Below are 26330 nucleotides of genomic sequence, written 5' to 3' on the forward strand. Positions count from 1 at the left end.
CAGGTGGACCACACTACAGGAAACAGTGTTGATTGAATGATCACCATTAAAAACTACCCAAGGCCCTCTGCAAGAAGATCCGTGATAATTATTTTCCATCCAACCCGTTGATAAGGTTAATCAGACCTGGATGAAAGGGAAAAAAAAAAAAAACAAAGATCAGCTTGATCCAAAACTTTTGTGGCCTACGAAAAGTTTTAATAGTCATTTGCCACTTTTTCCAGTGGTGTGGTCCACAGGAGATTTGGATCTGCTTAGGTTTTGGGATAACTTACTAAAATGGACTGAAGGAACGGATGGGCAGCGTAGATATACGACAGATTCATTAAGGTGGGCCCACACGGTAAGGGTAACACCTAATCACTCCCTGGTACTAGAGGGGACGCGGTTTCGCCAAATAGCTGATGTGAAAGCTATGTGGTGGTCCACCATGATATTAACCCAAAAACGAGGCAGATACAGAGGTCTGAGTCGACCACACGACAGAAAACAATAGGGAGAATGATGCTCACATTGATTTTTATTTGTAATCCAACCTGTTCATAAGATCACACATACTTGGATAAAGAGAACACACAAATATCATTTTCATCCAAAACTTTTGGCCCCCAAGAAGTTTTCAATGGTAACCGTTCAATCCCCAATGTTTCTATGTTGTGTGGTCCACTTGAGCTTTGGATCTGCCTTTCTCTTTCTTTTTTTTTTTTTTTTTCTTTTTTTTTTTAATCATACCCTAAAACAGGAGGATAGACAGCGTGGATAAAACACATACATCATGGTGGAGCCCATAGAGCTTACTGTTAGTATGAAGAGGAGTCCTCATCCTACGCGGACGGGAATCTACTGCAACACCTGTTTTAGGCAGCTTTTACAACGTCTAATCTCTGTGGTGTCAGCCACTCCTTTCAGGTTTGCACCTCATCTTCGTCGTTCGTAGTATATCCAACGTATCAAGACCCTACGTTTTGGATCAGACTGATTTTTGGATTGTCCCTCCATCGTGATGATTCACATCTGATGAATGGGTTGGATGAAAAATAGTCAGCAGCGTCGACCCAAACCTATGGTTGGCATCCAATATTCCCTTTGGTGTGTCCCATTTGAGTTGTGGATCGGGATCATTTTTGGAGACAGGGACTATCATCGAGGTGCTCACATGATGGACTGGACGGAGAGGATGTGTTAAGTACAAGTTGGTTGGCCAACAGATCTTTATTTTTATACGCGCTGCATAAAGTAGAGGATTCGCATGGCTTACCTTCTTCCACTCTACAAAACTACAACAGCACTTTAGGGCTAACAGCGGGCCACGTCGGGCCGTGCCAACGTATATCTAAGCGCGGCCCGGAAAGTTAGACCCAGGGCTGAGTCTGGCCTAGCCTGTGACGGACAAAACAAACAGGCCCAAGGCCAGCCTGAGCCCAGCCGCCCTCTTTTGTGCAAGATCTAGGCCATTAATCATGCATGATGTTGATAACAATGCCCTTAAAACCTTAAAATAGGCCGGGCTGGATATTATTCAGGTGGGGTTGATGCTCTTACACGCAGTCCAAGCCGGGCCCGAGAGATAAATGGGCTTAAATTTTAGACCTGGGTCTGGCCCTCAGGCCTAGTATTTCAGCCAAAGCCCGGCACAAGGCAGGCCAGCCTGGCCCATTGACAAAGGCCAACATGTGTCATTGTAGCATGTGTATGATATCCAATCCGTTCATCCTGTTGAAAACACAACTTTGATGCTCTGTAACAAAACTCATGCCAATTAACAAAATGAATGAATGGGTGATGGATCTTTGCAATTTTTCCAAGTGACTGTTCCTCCTAAATTGATATTGGTCTGCTAATCAGGCAAATAACACCTCCAACTTCAACTGTTCAAATTCAACTTACATGCGTAGCTCTCATGATTGGTATCCAACTTAATTTGGAATGTCATACAAAGTGAGGTGCTTAACGAAAGGCCTAAATGGACTTGATGAATAACCATAAATCAAATAAACAAAAATATGCAATCCATAAATCTATGAACTTCTCTAATTTAGAGCCTGTTTGGATTAGCTATTACTGCGGTAATGTGCTATCAATGGGTAAGGATAGGATTATCACCACCACCGTGGTTAGAAGTAAAACAGGTATTTAGGTTACACCACTCTCGTAGGTCCAATTCTTTCATAGATATGCATGTAAGCAACTATTGTGGTTGATTATTATTTTTCTAAAGCCCATCATGATGTTTATTTGCCATGTAACTTATTTATAACATCACACAAACCTCAATAAAGGAAAAACACAAATATCAGCATGATCTACTACTTCCGTAGACGTTAGAAGTTTTTAATGGTAGGTGCTCAATCTAGGTTACTTTATGTGGTGTTGTTTACTTGAGCTCAGGATCTAACTTACTTTTGAGCTCATTCCATTAAAAAGATCTCACAAGATGGATAGATCATGTGAATATAACACATACTTCTGGTGGCACTATAGAACTATGCCACCGCAATACACCTCTGCCAATCCACGTGGATTACCATGATTTGATGGCGGCTTCCATCCTATCAATGATAAAGTATACTGATACCAGACTTCTACCATATTACTAACTATTACCAACTATGGTGGTCAACCATCCAATCAGGCTCTCGAGGATTTGCATGAGATTTTGATTTGGTGAATTTTACTTACAGGAAATCATGTCCAAATCAACTAAGGAGCATTTATGTCAATGTCAGAGCATTTATTGTGGAGAAGTACCTTTATTTTATGGCCACTAGTCTCTCATTTTACACAGCCTTTCATAAATTTTACATATCATCGGCATGAAACAAACAGGAGTTCTATAACTCATGGATATCACAAATCCCTACCTCAAAATCATTCACTCAAAATAGCTACCACATTTGGATTCAAGTGGTTTTCCAATGTTTTCTGTCATGAGGCCTACTATTGCTGTCTTTATGTGATCCAACAAGAATCCCACGTGATGTGAACACCAAAGTTCCCAGCTGATTATATAATGTTTTAATGATTTGAGCGCTATGATATTTGGATGGTTATCTAATGTTTTCTGTGATTTGAGCTGCATTTCAAAAGAGTGAAGAGACCCAGAAGTATGTTGCTCATGACATTAGAGCCAGGTGAAGGGAGTAAATAGGTGATACACAGTTTTACATAATTGTTGCATTACAAATGAAATTGAGGATAATTTTTTATAAAATAACTATAAGACCTAGATAAAATTGAAGATTATCAAATGAACAAGTAACAAGACAATGGTATGAATAGAAATAAATGTATCTAAAAGAATGTTAAAGTAACACCAGTACATAATAAGATGATAAAAATAAACATAGATGGTTTGGCTACATACATTGAGACCCGAAAACTGCAACAGTTAGAGGTAAGATAATAAAAGTTGAAGGAATTAAAAGATAACGGAAGGCCCATAACAACTTAAGTAGATAGTTAGAAAACACTTGATAATCAATAACTCTGAATCATTAAAAATATAGCCTGTGATGGAGTGGAAAGATATAACAGCATTTACATAGTCTATACAAATTAATTAGCATAAGGTTTAATGGTGATTATTTGATTTAACTAAGCACAACCCCGTAACAAAACCCACCTTTCAAATTATATTATATGTCGTTTGCAATCTAATTTTAGACTTAAATCAAATTGTTAATTCAGCTTTTAACATTCACAAGGGCAATGCAAAACAACAAAAGAACAAGAAATTGAGAATATTTCTTCACCGGGAATGTGAAATCATGAAAATGCGTGCCCTACCTTTAAGACAATTGGGTGCAAAAATCAGACACATCCATTCGTCACGTGGACCACAACGTAAATAAAAATGAATGTATATGCAATGGATGTACACGTGTGGTGCAATGAATGACCTGATTTTTGTACCCAATGATCTTAAAAGTGCAGCCTACATTTGCAGCAGCTTGGATGTCATTTCAACGGACGCAGATTGCGTCCTACCCCTGCCCATCTCCAGCCACGAACAGGCGCCCAGTTCTATGGGCAGGCCCACTGTGATTTATCTGTTTATCTGCACCGTTCATCCTTTCTCTCAGATCACTTTAATATATGTAAACAAAAAATGAGGCAGATCTAAAGTTCAAATAAGCTACACCAAATAATAGGCTTAGCTGCATTAAATGCATAAAGCATGAAATGGAAGAGTCATACGTGGTGTGGTCCACTTGAGTATTGAATATACCTCAAATACCTTAAAATGACATAAGAAAAGGTACCAACGAAATAGATAAACAAATAAACCACAGCAAGCCCACCCACATAACTGCCGGTTCCTAGCTGGAGACGGGTGGGGTAGGACGGTAGCAGATTGCGTAATCAGTAAAGTCTGTGGAGTCCACCGTGATTTATGTATTTTATCCGGTCTGTCCATCTATTTTACAAGATAATTTTAGGTTTTTTGATCAAAATCGAAGCATATACAAGGCTAAAATGGACCACACTATAGGAAACAGTGTAAATTGAATTTATACCGTTGAAAATTTCTTAAGGGTTACGAAAGTTTTGGATGAATATTATATTTATTTTTTCCCTTCATCTATGTTTGTTTGATCTTATGAACAGTTTAGATGACAAATAAAAATCACTATGGGACCTAGAAAGGCTTCAACGGTGCAAATTATTATTTCCACTATTTCCTATGATATGGTCCACTTGAGATATGTATAAGCTTCACTTTCGAGCTCAATACCTAAAATGAGATGGAAAAACGGATAAAAAATGTAAATAAACCACATAAATTCACAATGGCCCAACTAAGTTTTCTTAGCATACAAAGTAACTCAGTATGCAATCCGATATTGGATAGGACGCAATCCACATCCCATTTCAACATGACACGCTGGCATAGCTTGTCAATATTCCTCCTCTATTATTATGATTTACAGTGGTTTATTAGCCGAGCAACTTCTCATGATATTTAATATTTTTCTCGCAATATTTTGGGAAAATTCTTATGGAAAATAAGTATGTTTACTATAAATTAATAAATATTTTTAGATTTTTAAATAAAGATTTTACTATTTTTCAATTTAATATCACGACACAATTGCAATAAAAACACAACATTGTGAAATCTGCCGATATTTTTAAAATCTTGCAGTAATATCATTTAGGTTTTTGTTCAATATTATCGTGAGATTTTCAAGATCTTGGCCATATTCGTCAAACTGGGTGCTTTATGATTAACGCGTGGATGCTTTGGTCGTCATGGCTATAATACCTATCAACTTCCCTCGTGTTATTCATGATTAATTCGGTCATTGACTTTGTCATTAGGCCTTTTTATAGAGTGCATTTTAATTCTTTACACTGAATTTTCATGCCCTTTTATCATGTACTTTAAACATGGTATATGCTTATTGATAATGTAGACCATTCATCACATGGCTCTTACTGTTAATTGGTTAATAACCAAGATTTGACTTTATTAGACCATCTTAACCATGTAGTAATTGAAGAAATTCTCTATGAATGTGATCCGCTGCTTATTTTTGTCTTTTTGTCTTCGTCTTTGTGCGACCGTTTAAATGGTCCAAACAGTAAAATTTTTTGAGTTTGGTCCATTAATCCTGGCCTACTGAATGAGTGGTTCCGATCTTATCCATGTATGCCTGATTTTGATGCAGTGACATGGAGGAACAACATAGTTACGTTTGTGTTGGGAGTTACCGTGATGCAATTAGCATTATTTGGTTGGTACAATTGGACCATAAGTCAAACTTTTTGGCCTAAGAGTAAACAGTGTTCTTGTAAGTCGGCATTCACGTAGAGTAGGCACACGTGTGATAAATCCAGTCTTCCCACGAGTGTGGTCCCCACTAATTGGATATTCTAGCTGAAAAATAGGGCACTTTACTCAGGTGGGCCACAACGTATCTGTTGGTTTTGTACATTGTGATCACCTGAAGGAGTTAAACAGCCTGTTTTTTTTTTTAGATCAGAAGAACTAATCACTATAAACCACATGATGATAGCTTCAATCTCTAGCAAGTTTCAACGGTGACCGTACGATTATCTCAAAGGAATGTGATGGATGGACCTTCCTAATAGACCACATGGGACATGGTGAAGGTTTTCATGGGAGCGTGAAATACAAGCGGAATCTTATCATTCTTCCTTCAAGATCACACGGCCATAAGAAGTGGGACCCACTCCAGGTCTCTGGTCCTTTCCAAAATCCAAGGCAGTCAGGTTTTCTTTCCATCACTGTGGGAACTCTCCTTCAAACGACTATGTTCTTCTTAAATAGTGAAAGCCTGCATTGGGTTTCTCTTCGCATACGAGGGAATGATGCAGCGTGAATCATCCGTACGAGGAATTAAATCCCTCTTGGTCATTGGTCCACCGGTGGAAAGTGGGTCCCACTTCAATATCATGCTATTCTTGGAAGCGGGCTCCACATGTACCGTGCATTTCACCCTGTTTTGGATCGCAGTACCGTGTACGTTACCCTCGTTACCTGATTTTTGGAAAAAAAAAAAGGAATGGTGCGACGCGATTGTCTTAGGACCGTTGAGTACGCATATGGCCCACCATATGATCATAACAACGTGATTTTGGTAGAACGGCCCTCCAGGGCCAGTTGTTGAATGGCTTGGATCAAGCATGCTCAACGGTGCATTTTGCATTCCTTGCCAAGGGCCCATTTGGTGGGTAGATTAGACTTCTACAGCTGTAAAGAACGGCTGGAATGCACTCTGCTCAAACGTGGAGCAAGTGCACACATCGACAATGTGGAACCAAATTTTCGCCGTGGATCCTTCGTAATAAGTCCAGTTCAAGACTTAAGTAGGCTAGGAAACGGCTTGGCTACTCCCCCTGCCACTAGGCCGGTGGCTGATGGTCGGTGCTCTGTGGGCCCCACCATGATGTATGTGTTTCATCCATGCCGTTCATACATTTTTACAGATCATTATAAGGCTTGATACCAAAAATGAGAAAGATTCAAGTATCATTTGGACCACACCACAGGAAAACAATAATGATTGGATACCCACCATTAAGATCCTCCTAAGGCCCACTGTATTGTTTATTTGACATTCAATCTGTTGATTAGGTCATACAGACCTAGATGAAGGGAAAAAAACAAAGATCAGTTTGATCCAAAACTTTTATGGGCCCAAATTTTTTTTAATGGTGTTCATTCAACACTGTTTCCTGTAACGTGGAGATTTGGATATAACTCATTTTTGGTCTAGTATGCTAAAATGATCTAGAAAAATAGATGGACGGCATGAATGGAACAAATACATCATGGTGGGGCCCACAGAGCACTGACCATCAGCCAATTGCTGGTGGCAGGGGGAGTAGGCAATCCGTTTCCAGTAGACTACATTATATGGGCGGTGTAAAAAAATCGGTCCTAAAATCTCTAGAATCGCTTGGTGTGGCCCACTTGAGTCTTGGAATGTCTGATTGTCTGGGGTCCCTTCATCCTGGAGGTTTGCATGAGATGATTAAATTTGATGGCATATATACGCCACAGTGGACCCACATAATTTGGATTATTTTAATGATGGGACTCCCTGTCTGTGGTCCAACTATGTTTTGAATTAGCGTGAATTCTAGGATCCACTCCAAATATATGGTGGCACACCTGATGGACGGCATGGATCTCATCCACGTGAATTGGTTCCACCTGCATTAGCAAAGGACATATTTCCTGTTGGTAAGAAGGGCTCTTAATGAGAGCTAGATATGGAGGTGACCAAGTTGAGCTCGGCATAGTTCGGCTCGGTTCAGCCAGCAGCCTACCTTAACTTAGGTTCGGCTAGTCCCCGATCCTAATTGGCCAGCTTGGCTCGATTTGATCGACAACTCAGGCCAGCTTGAACCAAGTTCAAGCCAAGTTTGAGTTTGAGCTTTCAATCCCAGTTTGAATTTGAGTGCCCAAATAGAGAGAGAGAGAGAGAGAGAGAGAGAGAGAGTTATCAGTTTGAGTGCTCGGATAGGGACTGATGACCAGACATGAAAGCTTGAATGCTGGATCGAGTGCTTGAATAGGGACGACCAAGTGCTCAGACAGCATGGACGGCCGCATAGGGATGGCCAACTACTTGAACAAGGAAGGATGGTTGGAGAGAGAGAGGGAGGGAGGAAGGAAGGGAGGGAGGGAGGGAGGGTCCATCGGGTCAAGTGGGGTGGAAAAAAAAGGAAAGGGGATTTGAGAATGAGGGAGGGCTGGTTGAATTAGCTATGGAGAAAAAAAAGAAGGAAAGGGAATTTAAGATGGAGGAAAGGCTGGTTAGATCCACTAGGGCGAAAAAAGTGAAAGGATGTTTAGAAAAGGAGATTTAGGGTGATTATATATATATATAGGTCAAGCCAAGTCAAGCCAAACCAAAATTGAGTTGAGCACAGGTCAACTCGAGTTCGGTGCAAAAAATTTTCAAACTAAAAGAAAAAAAAAAGGCTGGACTCGACTCAAACCTAGCTTTCATCCGAGCCTAGTCGAGCAAGTTAACTAAGCTATCTCGGTTCATGTCCATCTCTACTCTCAATGGGCAGGGCTAGGCTGAACTTGAGGTTGTCCAAGCCACATCCAAAATCCTTTAAGGCTTGTTCAAGCCTAGCCCATGTCAAAATAAAAATAAATAAATAAGCAAATAAAATATAATCAAATTTAAAAACATTACCCATGCCTAGCCCAAATGACAATTTATATGCCTCTGACCAACCCACCCAGCCTGTGTTCACTTGCATTAGATGAGTCCATATGCGTAGGCTTGTAGAACCAACACGGAGTTATAAAATGCCAAAGGAGATAAATGTATGCATCCAAATACACCATAATATAAACCATGTAAGCATAAAAATGTGAAAGGAAGGAATTGAAGATATCCAAACATGTTAGTGTTATGTGCCCTGAATTGCCATTGTGGATCTTCTCAACTAACAATCCTCATCCTGACCATTAATTTTGATGATCTTAACTGTTGATCATGAAGACCATGGGTCTTGTGTGGATATATTATCAACGCTATAATTAATAAGTAGATTTACATTAATCATGTGCGTGTATGCATTCATGGGTTAATGGAGAAGGTTTCTTCTATTGTCCTTGGAAATTGGAGTTTGGGCAAGACTAGCCATTGGCCAAGAGACAGTTGTGTTCTATATATCTCCATACTCTATTGTTTCATGATCACCTAACAGCTTTTAGGACAACCTTGTACTTATTTATAAGTGGGCATCCTATGTAAGGGAATTGATGATGAGTAGGGGTGTACTTCGAGTCGAATCGAGTTGAGTTGGCCTCAGCTCGACTCGGCTTGAATGCTGGCTGACCTCAGCTCAAACTCGGCTTGGCTCAGTCCTCGAGCCTGACTGGCCAGCTTGGCTCGGTTCAGGTCAGCAACTCGGGCTAGCTCAAGCTGAGTTCGAGCCAAGATCGAGCCAAGTTCACTATTGAGGCATTTCCATAAACACCTGAACTACAACTTCAAAATCCCACTGTTTTACAAACAGAGGCAATGGTTTTATAGGTGTTTTATCAAACACCTTCTAAGTAACATATGGAAAAAGAGAGAGAGAGAGAGAGAGAAAGAGAAAAAGGTATTTGTTTAATGTTTGGCTGGGATCTACCATATCTGTCTTTGTCGAAGAGACTGAAAGCTTCCTTGAATTCGGAGATATGCTCTTCCATCAGCTGTTCTACCATTCCGTCTCTCTGCTTCTCTTTTCTTTTGGTCGGAGGTGTTGAAATGGGATAGGAACTTGCTCGAGAAGACTCATTCAAAATGCAATGAATGCTATTTATAGGGATCTTCGAAATTCAAGTTCGATTTGAGCTGGATTCGATCTTAGTCGAGTCGAGTCGAGTCGAGCTGGGGCCGGCTCGAACTCATTTTCGAGCTCAAAAAATCAGCTCAACTCGGCTCGAACTAAACTTCGAACCGTGTCGAATCGAGCTTTTTCGAGTTGAGTCGAGCGAGCTAACCAAGTTAGCTCGGTTCGTGAACACTCCTAATGTCGAGTTGGGATGGAAGGTCCCCGCCATCGGGATCAACAATGGTTGGCATATTTGCTCTAACCCATATGAGAGTGTGTGGTCATGCATATGAGTTGTTGTTAGTGTACTTGTTGGAAACTTACATTCGAGGATCGCTTTAAGTATCTAGACTAGGAAACCCATTATACTTATATTAGATTGACTTATGTATATGTTGGCTTTAACTCATCCTTAGACCTAAGGACATATGAGGAGTTCAAGTTTCTAGTGTTAGTTTGTTTTGGCTCACTTTATGAAGTTAATTACAATAACTTATGTGTGGGTGTGGTTTGGTACATGCATTAAGATATGGCCAAGGTCCATATGATCTAACATGGGATCCACTTGTTGCCTAGAAATACTCTTATAGCTTTGATCTTGTTAATCACATAAGCCATCGAGTTATTTTCTAATCGGGCCTGACACCTATATTGCTTTAAATGTTTTTGTGGAATAGACACGTTGAATGCATCAGTGAGAGATGTGGGAGGAGAAATGGATAGTTTTTATAGAATCCCCACTATAAAATATTTCAAAATGTATGGCAGGTTAGACGTCGTAGAACCACAATGACCTAGGGATTAAGATGTGTGGCTTGGATTTGAATAGCTCCACGTGATCTATGTTTGCATATTTCGAGTAAGACTCTCAACTATGGAGAATGAATTTGTAAGCACCCTTCCCATGTCTACGAGTATATAATCTTTGCTTTAAAGGATTCAGGATAATTATGATTTTAGCTCTAAATTATTACTTTAAAATAAGTAAATGAAAAGAGCAAGATATATATAAAATAGAACTACAACAGTGGGTGCATGAGAAGGAAAGTATAACAATGCAATAAGCAAAAAGCAACATAAAAGAAAATAGTAAATGAGCCGATCAGATTAGCCAAGGGCTTAGAGAAGTGAATAAAGTGGAAAGAATATTGCCACTCCTCCAAGAGAGAGATGATCAGAGCTAGAGCTGTACATGAGCAGATAGTTAGCTCGGTAGCTCGCTCAACTCAACTCGAAAAAGCTCGACCAGACTCTAATCGAAGCCGAGTTCGAGCCGAGTTTGATCTTGCCCCAGCTTGACTCGACTCAACTCGAATACTGCTTGAACTCGATTCAACTTGGTACAGGGCATATATACTCTTCAAAAAAAAAAAAAAATCCTACCTTGTATCAAAATATGGGGGTGGAAATATCCGAAAAGAAAACTATTACAACCCAAATACCAAACACCCTTCCAGAGAGAGAAAAAAAAAAGGATCTTGATTGTTTCAAGAACCTTAGAAAAGGGCATATATATATATATATATATATATATATATATATATATATATATAAAACATAAAAATCGGATCTTGATCCCTTTGTAAAATCCTTTTTTTTAAAAAAAACCCCAAAAAAGAAACAAAATCTAGATAACTTTTTCCATTTTTTATTTTTTATTTTTAAAGGATCTTGGCAGCTACAAAAACCTTAAAAAAAAAAAAAAAAAAAAAAAGAGTCAGATCTTGCTAGGTTAAGAAACTCCAAAGGAAAACCCTAAAAACTCACAGAAAAATTACATCTCAAATCCCTCCAGAAGAAAAAACCCAAATTCCAACAACATCACAGACTTAAAAGAATCCAATCTCTTCAACTTAAATCACCTAATCTGAGACCCAACCCCACTTCTCCCTCCGGCTTGCGATCTGGTGGATCTTCGATGAGCGAAAGCGAGAGTTGCTTATGGGCAACTCGGCTCAAACTCTGCTCGAACTCGGCCAAGCTGAGCCCGAGCTGTTGTTCCGTGCTCAAAGGCCGAGTCGAGCACGAGCTGAGACTCAAGCAGTCTAAGTCGAGCACGAGCTGGGCAAAGCTCAGCTCAGCTTGACTCGTGTACACCTCTAATCAGAGCTCTTAGATCTCTAACTTCACTATATATGTGAAATCAATTCATGACCATGTGATTAGTTATTGGTTTTTTTTTTTAACACATGCACACACACCACCACACACTCACGCCGAGTGGAATTTCACCACCTATGGGTACTCGAACCCTCAACCAGGTGTTGAAACTCCTAAGAGTCTACCACCAGAGTAAGAGTGTTATTGTTGGTATTATAAATTCGAGTGCATTTTAGTTATCTTTGAGTATGTAAGGAGAAAATAGAATGTGACATGTTTTGATTGGCTTTTGGGAATTACTAGACACATGACGATTTCATTAGTTGATGTAGGTAGTTAGCATGATAATTTAGGTGAGGTGTAATGGTGACAAGGTAAAAAAGTTTTCTTTTAAGGATTTTTGTTAATGAGGTTTGAAAATGGCTTATGATAAGGGAGAATAATAGAAAATTCAATAAATTGAGTAAATGATGTTATAATCAGGTCTTTACAAGAAATAAAAGTATAATTTTTTTACTTATGATCTTTGACCAAATTTTGTCATTTGACTTGGTGTCCATTAATTGTAGGGACACCTTGTAGACACCCCATCTCGGGCCAATAAGCCGATTGAGTTTGAACCAATGGATGGCTAACCAAAACCCTAATCCTAAACCCTGAACTCAACTCACTTAACTCAGTCGATCTAATCTTAAACCTTAGGACCTTAAAACCCTATAGCCTTGAGTCAACTTAACGAGTCGACTCACCCAGTCAACTCATTAAGTCAACTCATCCAGTCAGCCTACCCATTCCAAATAACCCAATAAACTTACCTAGTTAAGCCCAAAACCAAGCCCGAATCAAAGCCCAAAATCAAGCCCAAGCAAAGTACAACGCGCAACAACAGTACAACATCCTTCACAAAAGTGCCTCCACATGAGTAAGGGAGTTGGCCTGCCAAAGGAAGAGTTCTAAGTATGGACCGACGACAACCTAGTTGCATCAGCCACGTGGTACTCCCCCTCTTTAAGATGACATCCCTTAAGCACGTGGACTCTCTCTTTTACAACCTCTAAGTGTGCGACTAGTGTGTATTTACTCCGATGTCTATATCTTTACCCAAATTATATTTTTACCTCCCCATCCAACCCATGAGATGATGTCATGTGACAATCTCCATTAATCCTAGCCCTTCAACCACCCTTTTGCCTCTAGACTTTGTAGGAATTATAAGAAAATTAGGTTTGGGGGCTATAAATAGCCCCCTCCCCTTCTCATTTCAAGCATTCAATACATCCAGTATATCACTCCCATTTCAAAGGCTCCTTATCCCTTAAGGTCTTAGTCATTTAACTATCTTATTTCTCCACCAAGGAGAGTGGGAGTGAGAAAGAGAGAATCCAACCCTACTTTACCCTAGCCAGAGTCTAAACCTCCTGAGCCACCTTATCCTTAATCTAAGCCACTCGATCTAGCCTTTGCAATATTACCGTACATCCAACTGTTCGAGCTTCAATCAGTTGCATCGAAGTCTAAGCATTAGCATTATGCAACACTTATTCCCTTCTCAACCCCTGCTCATCAAATACATCATCACTGCATTGTATTTAATCATTTTCGCATATCTAATTGGCAGGCGTATACTCTATAGCTTGCTGATATAGTAAGAGCCTACTCACTAGAAACCCAGCCAGTTAGCTATCATTTTATCATAAGCGTCAACATAGCATCGAGCATCCCACACATCACATTTATATATACTTTGCACTCCACACTCAGTTGGTTTGAACGTATAAACTGCTGCTTATCAATATCGGATCCTACCTATCAGAAATTCAGATCGATTAACCATCATCATTATTGAATTACATTACATCTTTTGTGTGTGAGAATTATTCTTATTCCTCAGAAGTTAGTCAAATCTTGTGAAGTAAAGACCGTATATCTGTACGGGCAGAGCGGGTGCCTGATACCTTCACTCTCTGTAACTGTGATCCCTTACGATCTTTGAAATGCAAACTCAAGAGTCATCTTAAGGCTAATAATCTTCAGATTCTCAATCCTAAGCGCTTTTAAAGGGTCTAACTGACTGTAGAATCAAAGTAATTGGTTAGTAGCGACTCTGGTCAAATATAAAACCCTCTCAATCCCCAAAATCCATCTAGAGAAGCAACTCGTTGAAAGTGAGTCAATTCCCCCACAGGAGATCCAGCATCCATAGAATGATGACTCTGGTGATAGAGCATATAAGGCAAAGGACTTGCTACCATCAGTTGTCGAAGGAGTGTCGTAGGTGGAGCATATAAATAGTGTTATTTTGATTATTAGTGTAAAGAAATACAAGTGTTAAGATTCCTAATTTAAAAGAAATGTGGAATAGAAAGTTATTACAAGTGTACCACGTAATATACTATCAATGTATACAAGACTGTCAAACTGCTGACCCAGGTACTGTAGCAATGCATCGAAGGAAGCCCGAAGTTGTGTTGTGTTTTGAATTACCTCGATGGCCTGTTGACGTGTTACGATAGCCTGCTAACACACGGTGGCTTCCTGTTCTACATGAGTAGTCCACATCATATACCCATGATGGCTAGGTTAAGGGCCCCACAATGTGGAGGGACTGACTCTCATCCCTATTGTCCTCACACAGCTATGTTTATCTTCTCCCATGACTTAAGAGAATATGTCGTTCCTGATCGTGCTGCTTTGGGAGCCCTCTGACTGCTGGGCTTCCTCTCTCATTCATACTGCAATAAATTAAACATAATTATTACTAACATCTTTAAAAAAAGGAACACAATAAAATATATAAATGCAATTTAGACACATGCTTACAAACACCTTCGTATCCTTATTTATAAAATTTTCATCATTTCTTTTATGTGTTACTTCACTTGGGATGGCTCCGCTCTGTTGGACTATTGTATCTGTTAATAAACAAACAATAATAAATTACTATACACGTCAATACAAAAAATAACAAGTTTCAATCAATTGGAGTGTACCTCATCACACTTCCTTGCAAAACTCTTCGTGCTAGTCGTGTGGGTAATCTCTAGATCGTATTTTGTTTAATTTTCTATTCACACATCTACAAGGTGAAGAATGAAAAAGTTAAAACTTATTATAATATCAATGAATTCATATGCAATTATAATTATTACTCATACCTTCCCATCATCACTCTCCCAAAAGTCAATAGTCAATCCCACTCCGCCTAATCGACAGTCTTCGAGCAGTTCTTCTTAGCCTCATCTGGATCACCCTGATAAGGCACATAGTGTATCCTTTTCAAGCTAAACTTGTAATCATTCCATTTCTTATTAAAATATTCAAAAACTCACTTTTTCATGATAGGGTTGTTATGGGGAAAGATGGACCAACTTATAATGAAAGGTTAGGTCGAAATCTTGTGAGCTCGGCCGCGCGAAAGACCAACACGAAGCTCGGATTCCACAAGGGCTGGCTTCCTACTCTTGGTCTGTGGCAGAGTAACATGCCAGCAAGAGCACCACCTCCATCTATTTGAAGATCTCCAGAGTTCGTTAGGAGCCCTTATTCTCATATTTGACTAGGAAGGCAGCTCGGCATAATCGAGGTCGGCACCAGGTTAGTATGGCTCAGATCGGCACAACCCAAGTCGGCATCACCCAAGTCGACATCATTTAGATCAACTTTCTACTCTCATTTAAGAGAGATCTGTCCGAGGTCTTCTCCCAAGATCTCGGAGGATATTTACGATGTACCCAGGATCCTAGGATCCTCGCCAGGGATCTCGAAGTATCATCCTATTGATTCGGGATCCAATTCTGCCTACAATACCGCCCACCAAAAAGGAAGATCTATTCCATGCCACCACTTCTCATAAGCTATAGATAGAGAGGCCTCCAATGGTGAAAGGTACGTACAATCTCTTGCCTAAAACCCTTCCCTCGACTAGATTCAAATTTTCTACCTAACTTAGGCATCAAAAGGTCCCTTGTACTAGCTAGGTTTTCCTTTGTCCATCCCTTGTGTAGGTACACGAAGGTCTAGGGAAGGCTAACCATATTTCTACATCAACAAGGGTTAATTTTGAAATTTCTCTTGTAAAACAGTTAGAAAATAATTTTTCTTTTATTGTTTGAATAAAAATGAACTATTATTAAATTTCAACTAAATTATTTATTAAGTTAGCCAAATTAATTGCCAAAATTTCTCTTTGTCATCGGAAGAGACTTTTCTCTAGTCCTCATACATGAGAGAGAAAAGCCACGGTGCCCAAGAATTACACCAATGTTCCTGCCTCTTTAAAATGTACGTATAAGGAAAGAGTATATATACATTGAAATAGAGAAGTAAATAAGAGTTGGTGGAAAGGGAGGAAGATATGGATTACATTTACTTATAAATTATTTTTATACGTGTGTGCACAGGTGTGATCGAATCAATAATAGCTCAAGCTCAACTTAAAAGAACTTTTATATCTAAGCCCAAACTTGTTCTATGGGCCTTAAAGGTCTACCCAAATAAGTGTCCAACTTGAAAATTTATGGGCTGGCCTAGTAGATTGATTGCCTATCCATAGGAAATTCATCTATCATTTCCAATTCTTAAGCCAAAGCAATAAGGGAGTTATTTGTTACTGTCGTTGTCTATAATGCATGATACACAGCCACTTTGAAATTGTGAGCTAGCATGGCATACACTAAATCAAATCAGTCGGACTAAATTTTCAAATTAAATGTCAACTGAGTTTTCAAATTAAATATAGTAAATTAACTATTGACTAAGCTTTCAAATTAAATGGCAATTAATACACGTGCCCAAAAAGTCATATTGTTTATCTTCACCTTATATTCGTAGATACATGTTTGTTGAAATAAGATCATTAGACAACTTATAACCATTTCATAAACACCCAGCTCCAGCTCGTACGTTTTTATTCATCTTATTTTTGAATAGGAACTCATAATTTGAAGTACCTGCATGTGATGTATGCCAATGCTGTGTAATTCACAAGGTTTTTGCATGTCATCCATTCTCCACGTGAGGTCCACTTTAATGAATGTATTATATATCCATGCCGCCCATCTGTTTTTTTCAGCTAATATTAAGACGTTATCCCAAAACTTAAAGAGGTCCAAATCCTTGGTTTACCACACCATTGTAAAAAGTGGTGAATGGCCCGTTAAAATCTTTCTGTATGCCACAAGTTTTGTATCGAGATGATTTTTGTATTCTCCCTTCATAGATGGCTGCTTGATCTTACCAAGGAACAGGATGGCAAATCAACATTACCTATCATCTGCTTACAGTGGGCCTTGGAAAGTTTTGAATGGTGTCATTCAATCACCACTATTTCCTGTGGAATGGTATACCTGAAATTTTAATCTACCTAGTGTTTGGATCACATCTTAAAATGAGCTGAAAAAAATGGATGGACAACATGCATATACAAAACATCAAAGGATAATACCAGCTAAGGTGTTAGCCCGGTAACACCTAATCCACTCCCCCAAAAAGTGGGCCGGTTCACCAAAGGTCCTTGTAAAATTCAATTGTGGCTCCACCATATGTGTTCATGAGCTACCCCTGGTCAGAAGGTTATCTCATTATGAAAGTTGGACACCTAAAAAATTAGGCTGGCTGTAGTCTAGCCATCAAGTGGGCCACTCTGTGAATTTATAAGTTTTTGGTTGGTGTCTATTGTTTCTACTGTATATTCCACTTAATAACTCAATGGGACTGATATTTAGAGAATGTCACCGCTGGGCACTGTTTGGGTGTATCTAAAACTGTGGTATTTATTGTAATATATGTGCCTTACAACCCCACCGTCCATCCATTTTTTCCGTTCATTTTGAGAAATGATCCAAAAAATGGAGCAGATCCAAATCTTAGGTGGACCATGCCTCAAGAAATAGTAGTGATTAAATCCTCACCATTAAAAATATCATGGGGCCACCGAAATGTTTATTTGCCATCCAATGGGTTGATAAGGTCACAAAGACCTTTATGAAGAGACCACACAAATATCAGCTTGATCCAGAGCTTTTGTGGCCCACAAGAAGATTTTAATGCTTTTTAATATTATGGTCTACCTAAGATTTGGATCTACTTCATTTTTGAGGTCATACCCTAGAGTTTTAAAAAGGTATAGACCGCGTGGATACGAGACACATACATCAAGGTGACCCCATAGTCAGGGATCCCCCCCACCTTGGTGGATCTGGGGATCAACTGAAGCCGCGCCCATCATCGTTATAGTGGGGCTTGCTTTTAGATGGGGTACCCAGAAAACACGGCGGGCCCTAAACTAGGTTAAGTAGTAGTGGTGTACATCGAGTCGAACTGAGTCGAGTTGGCATCAGCTCGACTCAGCTCGAACACTGGCTGACCTTAGCTTGAACTCGGCTCAGCTCGGTCCTCGAGCCTGATTGGCCAACTCGGCTCGGTTCAGTGAGCAGCTTGGGCCAAGTTCGAGCCAAGATCAAGCCGAGTTTGCCATTGAGGCATTTCCACAAACACCTGAACTGCAACTTCAAAACCCCATTGTTTATAAGTATAAATTGCCTAAGATTGATCAACTTGGAGAGTGAAGATGGTAGAGATTTCAGATTTGAATCACCACTCAAGTTGAGAACCCATAGCCACTGCATACGCTCGAAGCTTTCATATGGGATTTCTGTCAAAGAGCCGCACTTTATTAACATGAGTTGCGGGAGCTTAAACAACTTGGAGAGTGAGGAAAGTGGTGATTTGATGTTCATTTTAGCGAGGCAGAAAAATCGAAGGTTGGTCATGTGTTGAAAGCACTCCTCTGATATCGACATGAAAGGAAGCAGGAAGAGATTCTACATGATTGCATGATTGTATTCGTAGAAGTCTAAGATTGTGTAAGCAGGAGATGGACGGGGGCAGATATTTGTTAACTAGGCCATAAAGCATAAGGACTTGAAGTTCCTGCATTTTCTCAAAGAAGGGGTCTGGAATGGCGATTTTAAGAAAAAAAGGTATTAGTTTCAAGTACATACCTTCCTTGCCACCAGTCAAACCTTCTTTGCCACCAGCCACATTTCGTTTAGTCATTTTATCAAACATTTGGTGAGCAACATCAATGGCAAAGTAATTGAATTGGTTCGATTAGAGCTCGATTCAAGCCGAGCCGAGTTGAGCTGGAGCTTGCTCAAACTCGGCTCGAACTCATTTTTGAGCTGAAAAAATCAGCTCAACTTGGCTCAAACTCAGCTCTGAACCGAGTCAAATCAAGCTTTTTCAAGCTGAGGCAAGCGAGCTAACCAAGCTAGCTTGGTCCGTGTACACCCCTATTAAGCAGCGAAGCGGATTGCATTAGTGCTGAGTAAACTTGGTGAGATTCACCATAATTTATATTTATACCATATAATTTTAGTAATTGAGCAAAAATGAAGCATATCCAAAGCCTAAATGAACCACACCATATGAAACCGTGCAAATTAGATATCGACTGTTCAAAGTTTTTTTGGGGCCACAGAAGCTTTGGATTTTCCCTTCGGCCATATCTATACGATCTTATGACCATATGTATACGATCTTACGAATAGGTTGGATGACTAGTAAACATCACCGTGATGCTCAGAAAAGTTTCAACGGTGGAAATCATTAGTCCCACTGCTTCCTACGGGATGATCCACTTGAGCTTTGGATATGATTAAATTTTGGGCTCAACCCGTTAAATGAGCTGAAAAAAAGGATGGACGGCGTAGATAAACCACAAACATTTACGGTGGGCCTAACTGAGTTTACTCGGTAAGATAAGAGCGTTCTGAGTAACTCCGTACGTGAAGGGGGAGAATAAAAAAGTGGGTAAATAAGCACGTGAGGAAAGGTGAAGAGTGGAAACGAACGAGCCAATTTTTCATTTCTTATCATCGCGACATCTGTAGCTGAGGGAGCTGAGAGTTGCATTCTGCGAGTGTTTTCACGCACAAACCGTTCAACGGCTCACATTCTATCTGATACTTTGGCCCATAAATTTCTCTATCAAAGTTCAGATGCATGGAATCTGTACAGTGATGATTGACTTACTAGCCATTCGTTCTGAAACACGCCTGACTCTTCGCCACGTGTGTGGCGCGCCCGCATCGGACATGGTGCAGTTATTATTTCTCGTGCTTATTACAGGTCTGCTAGAATACATACCTGCGTATTGCGGTTTTTAAGTCGGGACTGTATTTGTTGGGTCTGGAACCTTGTTGGAATGATCCAAACGGTTCATACTAGGGACCCACCGTGGATTGAGGATACCAAAAGTTTTAAATCGAATATTTCGACGCTTTGGTTATTTAACTCCTTCATTTGAATAAGGACCGTTTACCTTAATCATTATTTTCTGGCCAATTAATTGCATCTTCTGATGTCTGAGTATATATATATTTATTACCATGCACGGTTGAGACCATCATATAAATGGTTCAGATCATTGCGATATAACTCCAGATCCAACGGCTGTAGTCTCTACGTAGACAAAAGCCATACGCACGTATGTATTATCGCAAACCATGCTTAATATCCATTTGGGATATCTCCCGACAGAAGCTACCCACTCCAACGAGACAGAACTAGACACGTGTTACAGTAGATCTCTTTTCAGCCCGCCCTGCTTCACACCACGCGCGCCCACGATCCGACGGCTGATACCGTATCCCCGATACGCGAAAAGCATTATCGCAATCCAATCCAACGGCTGGAAACGCCTCCGCGTTCGACGCCCTTGAGTGCCGGTGGAAAAGGCACCCTTCTCAAGATGAGGGTTGGAAAGTAACCGCGGTTAAATTCTAACCCGACTGTCGAGTTAAATCGAATGGTTTGCTTTTCAACCTCTTCTCCTTCACGCTCTCTTTCCTTCAAGGGACTTTCTTCTGCATTTCTCTCTGCTGTTTCTCCTGAGGTTGCTGAAAATCATTCGACTATTTCCAAAAATCCTCTGTTTTTCAACCGATCTGAGCTCTTTATCGGATTCACGGTGCAGAGATCTTCTCAGAAACCCTAGGTTTGGATCTTTTGCTTATTTTTTCAGCTCCTAACGAATTTGTCTTCTTTTTTAGGGTTTAAATTTTGATTTTTCTTCCGATTTCTTCTTTTCTTTTCTTCTTCGTTGTTGACAGTCTGGTATGAACTTCTTTTGATTTTAGGGTTTGACATGGACTTTTCTTCGATTTATACTTTATTTTGAGATCTTTTCTTGTAGAATCGATTCGAATTTCACTTTTTTTTTTCCTAAAAAAAAATCGATAATTTTAGGGTTTGTTACATGCTTCTGTTTTAGGTTATTATCTATTTGGACTGTGATTTAGGCTCTTCTTTTGCAATTTTTTTCCTCCTGTTTTAAAGGCTTTTTTTTTTTTTTTGGGGGGGCGTGTTTGCAATCGGCAATCTTATTTGAAAGCGTTTCTGCATCGCCACCGATTTGTTGGTCCAATCTTTTTAGGGTTTCTCTGAGTTTGGCATATTTCCAGCTTCATTTTGATGATATTTGGTGTAGATTTCCTTTGTTTTTAAATAATATAACAGTTCGCATTTGTTTTAGAAATATTTACAACTGCGATTTGCCTGCTTTTTATGCAGATTTTGAATAAAAGGGTTTATCAGCATGCCTTGGCCGTCTTCTTGTGGTAATTACAGCAGGAAGTGTGTTGGCTTGGTGGTATTCTTCCGTGTCATACTGTAAGATCCGATCTTTTCCGGTAAGACCAACGTTCAAAACTTTCTTTAAAAAAAAATAAAAATCATTTATACAATCTTGTCTTTTATTGAAATATGTTTGTAGAATCATTGATCTATTCTACTACAACCAAGTAACGTGTTTCCTGTATCAAATCCATTTTGTATTTTGTTGTTCTTCTAGTGAAGATGGTTTGGATTTTTGGGGGCGGCTTATGCAGGTGAAATACCTTTGAATCGTCAAAGGAGCGTTTTGTTTTTTTGTTGTATGTTATTCTGGTTTTGAGGCAGTGAGGATGAACATTGCGATTAACCTGAAGAGATACCGAACAGTGAAGGAGGTTGGGAGAATTACAATGAACATCAGAATCATAGCGTGCTACCAATTGATGCAAGTTTGTCAGGTAATTGTGCTCTTTGTGTTTTAGATTTCCTTGCAGGCTTTATTATTATTATTTTTCGCTCCTTTTGTGGCTTTTGTGCAGGCTTTATATTTTGTTTTGATGCTTTTTGCAATGCTGTCAAATTTCTTGAAACTGTATGTTCTGTGTCACGCAGTGGGACTATTGAAGTTTGTTGTGCAGGATTGTGTAATCTAGTACTGTATTGGTTGTGGTTTTCCTGATTAAGTTGACAACTCTGTTTTTGCTTATTTGATATTGTAAAATTCTTGGTTACATGCAAGTGTCCTCCGAATCAAATCACGTCCCTCTTTTTGACATAGCAAATCAAGAGTAAAGATTCCGGGAAAACAATGATGTAATTGTTTTCTGATAAAATGTGGGGAATGAATGAATATTACTGAAAATCAATCTAATCGTTTGCCCCCTCAATTGGTGGATCTAATCCCTTGGTGCTTGGTCTTGTGATAGTTGGATCCTTGCGTCCCTTTCCTGTATTGGGAAATCCCTTCCCATTTTTAGCTTTAATGAATCTAGTTAATCTTAAAAAAAGGGTAAGTAATTATTGATCTTTTCACTTCCGTAGTGGCAAGGAGGTCATAGTATATGACAATCATACCGTGAAGACACAGTGGGCATTTATGCAATAAGCTCTTCTTCTTTCTTTCACCCTTCTTTTGTGAGACCTGTTGGACACGCGGTGTTTCTTTGATCAGGCTACATCCTAATCCGCATTTGCCTATGTTTACCGTTAGGGCTCTTTTGGATGCTCGTAATTGGAATACACTGGAATCCAAATGACATGGTGAATGGAATTGATGCAAATTGGAATCATCAGTTGTGTTTGGATGCTTGTAATTAGAATACACTAGAATCCAAAATTTGTGTTTGGATGCCCGTAATTGGAATGCATTAAGTAAATCAGTTTTAATTCCCCAAATTAGTTTCTGTGACATTTGACGTGGTAATTGTAATAAGACCATTGAAATATATACTTTGACCAAAAATAAGAAAAATTTGAGCCTCAGGTGGGCCCGCTTTGAAAATCTGACTGTTTTTGGCATTTGCATATGATTCTCATCCTTATGAGAGGATTCCAATTCACATGATTTTACTGCATTCCATTGCACATTGATTCCAAGTACCACTGTTTACCATCAACCAAACAACCCTCATTGCACGGGCATCCATTTACTGTCGATTGCAACTGTTTACCATCAACCAAATGACCCCTTAGTGTTTAAATGCTTACAGTCATTGTTAAAAAGCTCGATTTTCTACTGTTTTTATTCTGGTCGGTCACTTTGTCCAATTAATATGTCCTCACATTATAACCAACAACAGGGGGAAGTCTGGCATATTAGCTGCATCAACATGTGCAAATGCGTAAGCTACATGCATCAAGGATGTTTATGGATTGAGAAATATGGTATCCCTAGGCCAAAGCTTGCCTTTGTCTCTAGGCAAAAAAGAAGAAATGATTGACTTTAATGCAAATATAGTTGACACAAATAGTTTTGGTAATAATAATGTGATATTGCACATGGGACTGTAATTGTTATTCTGAATTTGGAGTTGTATCTGATTGCAGGGGTCTGTTTGTAATGTTTATGCTTTGTCACATGCTTCTGCTGTGCTTTCACAAAATCTCCCACTGTGACTTCCTAGTTTGAATTTGTTTGACTGCATTAGTATTGATCCTTCCCCCCCCTTTTTATGGCAGGCTGAGTATTTCCGCCAGCTACTTAAGCCTGTTACGTAGTTTAAATCTAAGCGAAGATCAGAGACCCAGAGATCGACCTTCCTTTTCCTTCATTTATTCATCTCAAGGCAGTAAAAGAAATTTAATAAATATGATGGTTGTGAATTTTTGAGAGATGGATCTCTAATACCTAGCATAAACTCTGATTAATCGCCCCAATACCTTGAATTTCAAGCCTTTCCATTGTCAAGGCGTATGATTGAAAACCCAGAGCTGTGCCTACCCTGTGCCATCATAGCTGAGCTGTGCCTACCCTGTGCCATCATCTCTCCCATAGATACAAAGCATTGCACATTCGATAGGTCCTATGCATAGTGACCAGAAAGCTTACACTGGAAAGGCAGCACCCCCTGTTGCATATGGAGTGGGTGGCTGTACCTATGATATTTCTGTCCCACCAGCAGTAGATATGGGTCTAGTGGGCCCGAAGCAGGCAGGACTGTTTCAAGGAGTTGAACTCCAAGCCTCCGAGATGTGCCCCAAGAACTTCATCATTTTCGACCGGACTGATAACAAGAGCCGGATCATGTTTCACCCTGCACTGGCTAATAAGTTCAGTTATCCTGGCTTTGATATACAATCAACTTACGCCCCAGAGAACCCTGGGAGTAAACACACTGATAAAGATTCCTCCTCTCTTAAAGAAGACACCAAGGACATTGATGCATTGCTGAGCCTGGAAGATGAAGAAGATGAAGACGAGGAAGTCAGCACCGGCCGAACAATGGGTAACTATGGGAGCAGCTCCCCAGATTTCTGCTCGACAGACAGTTTGAAATCCCAGAAGACAAGTTCAGGTTCGGCTTCCATTCAGAAGTCATTCTCTTGTAGCCGCAACAGCAGCTGCGGCAGCAGCAGCAGTGAAAGGAAGCGACATCGAATGAAGAAGATGTTGAAGGCATTGAGGGGAATTGTGCCCGGCGGTGATCGGATGGATACTGCGTCTTTCATTGATGAAGCTGTGAGGCACCTGAAGCATCTGAAGAAAGAAGTGAAGAAGCTTGGGATGGGGAATTTCAAGAACTGAAAGAGGCATCTGGGGATTAGTCAGTCCTGAATAAAATTAATTAAAGTTATTGCTGTTAAGTCACTACTATTATTAAAGATGGTGATATGTGTCATGGTCCATCAGCCTTTGTCATTGTCTGTAGCTTTTAAAGCATGGATACTTTTGTAAAGGGGAGGATGCACCGGGTATGCATGGCTGTATGGGGAAGGTGGAAAATGGGGTGCGACGTGGTTGCTTTTGTAGTGGGTGCAGTTGCTGCAGGGATTCTGGTGGGTAGGGTTTTGACCTTCTTGAAGGTTTTCTGACCAGAACCTTCTGGATGGTGGGTGGGTGTGGTGTATGTGTTCTTTTGATATTCTGTTAAATCCTTCACTGTTGGATGAACCGCTAGGCACATACTTTTTTTTTTAAAAAAAAATGGTATTCGGGTTTAATAGGTGCGATTCTTCCTAGCTTTTGGAATCGTAAGCCTCTATCGGAATTGTTGTGTGATCCAAACAGAGACTTTTTGTGTGCTTGAATCATTACCTTAACCCCCGGCCCTTAAATATGCATGAATGGGAGATGATTCCTTCATGTGGGGGGTTTGCTGGTGAGTGCGTTGTCTTCAGCATTTTATTTCTCCTGTAGTTGGAAATTTAGAAATTAGTTGACGGTGTTACCAGGCAAAAAAATAATAATTGAGTGCAGCAAGCATTATTGCTGTTGAGATGCATGAGGCCTGCTTTTGCTGCAGGAATGTTCGTTTAGTTCTCGTGGGTGGCTGTAGTGGATAGGTTGTCAAGGGGATTAGTACCACATTTAGGCAGTCCAACTCACAGCATAGGTATGCCCCTAGACTTAGTTAGGCAACAACCATAGAACTGATTCAGTGGATGACTCCATCCAGCACTGCCTGTGTGGATTTGCAGGTGAAATTTGATCTGCTGGCGAACGGCCCAACCCTTGCTGAACCTTACCTTGCTAAAGCCTCAAGTGATGAAAAGCCGACATCAAGCAGCTGAACCTTACCTTCTTCAGCATGATCTCCCTCAGGAGACGGCTGCTAATAACCTGCAAGCTGAGTGAAAGCGTCTCCTATCCCTCGTCTTTCTTTGTTGTTTTCCTTTGCTTTCTTCTCTTCAATCATTTTGGTGCCCCAATGAATGTCCTCGCGGCATAACAAAGCTACCTGATCAGGCTAGTAGACACTAGTAATTCCCGAATGAGACTTATACCTTGCCACTCCATGCTATTGCTTCAGGAGCAAAACATGTCTCATCAGCCTAGCTGCTCCTCCAACCAGACGTTTTTCTGACACATCCTCTCACTTCCAGCTGATTGTTATCTTTGCTCTTGTGCCTCCTACCGCTTCGATGGAGTATTCTACTTTGCACAGTGGCCTATGACCAGGAAAGGCAACTGATTTCCCTTGGAAATGTTGTCACATGTAGGGTGTCATCATTATCCTAAGTCTTCCTCTTATCAATTTAGGGCATATTTGGATAAGTAGAAGTCAATTGGAAAAAAATATTCTTTCTTGATTTGACCTTATTATTATTATTATTATTATTTAGATTGAAAAAAAAAAAAT

The 26330-nt window shown here is 39.9% G+C and overlaps 1 protein-coding gene across 3 annotated transcripts; it reads left to right on the forward strand.

Moving 5' to 3' along the window:
* Positions 1 to 20766: 20766 nt before the first annotated feature.
* LOC131240820 (transcription factor bHLH144-like) lies at positions 20767 to 25161 on the forward strand. Of its 3 annotated transcripts, none has more exons than XM_058239304.1 (4): positions 20767 to 20914; positions 21490 to 21608; positions 21807 to 21989; positions 23710 to 25161. In XM_058239304.1, the coding sequence occupies exon 4, from the start codon at positions 24056 to 24058 to the stop codon at positions 24773 to 24775; it is 720 nt and encodes a 239-aa protein (XP_058095287.1). In that variant the 5' UTR covers positions 20767 to 20914; positions 21490 to 21608; positions 21807 to 21989; positions 23710 to 24055; the 3' UTR covers positions 24776 to 25161. The 3 variants fall into 3 exon arrangements, with proteins under 3 accessions (XP_058095287.1, XP_058095289.1, XP_058095288.1); XM_058239306.1 differs by having other exon boundaries at positions 21490 to 21588; XM_058239305.1 differs by lacking the exons at positions 20767 to 20914; positions 21490 to 21608 and having other exon boundaries at positions 21625 to 21989.
* The last annotated feature ends 1169 nt before the right edge of the window (positions 25162 to 26330 follow it).

This window comes from Magnolia sinica, chromosome 3 (assembly GCF_029962835.1).
Source record: "Magnolia sinica isolate HGM2019 chromosome 3, MsV1, whole genome shotgun sequence".
Taxonomy (NCBI): domain Eukaryota; kingdom Viridiplantae; phylum Streptophyta; class Magnoliopsida; order Magnoliales; family Magnoliaceae; genus Magnolia; species Magnolia sinica.

What these genes read in the sequence shown, in the direction of transcription:
- LOC131240820 (XM_058239304.1), top strand. Translation starts at nt 24,056, where the DNA reads ATGCATAGTGACCAGAAAGCTTACACTGGAAAGGCAGCACCCCCTGTT.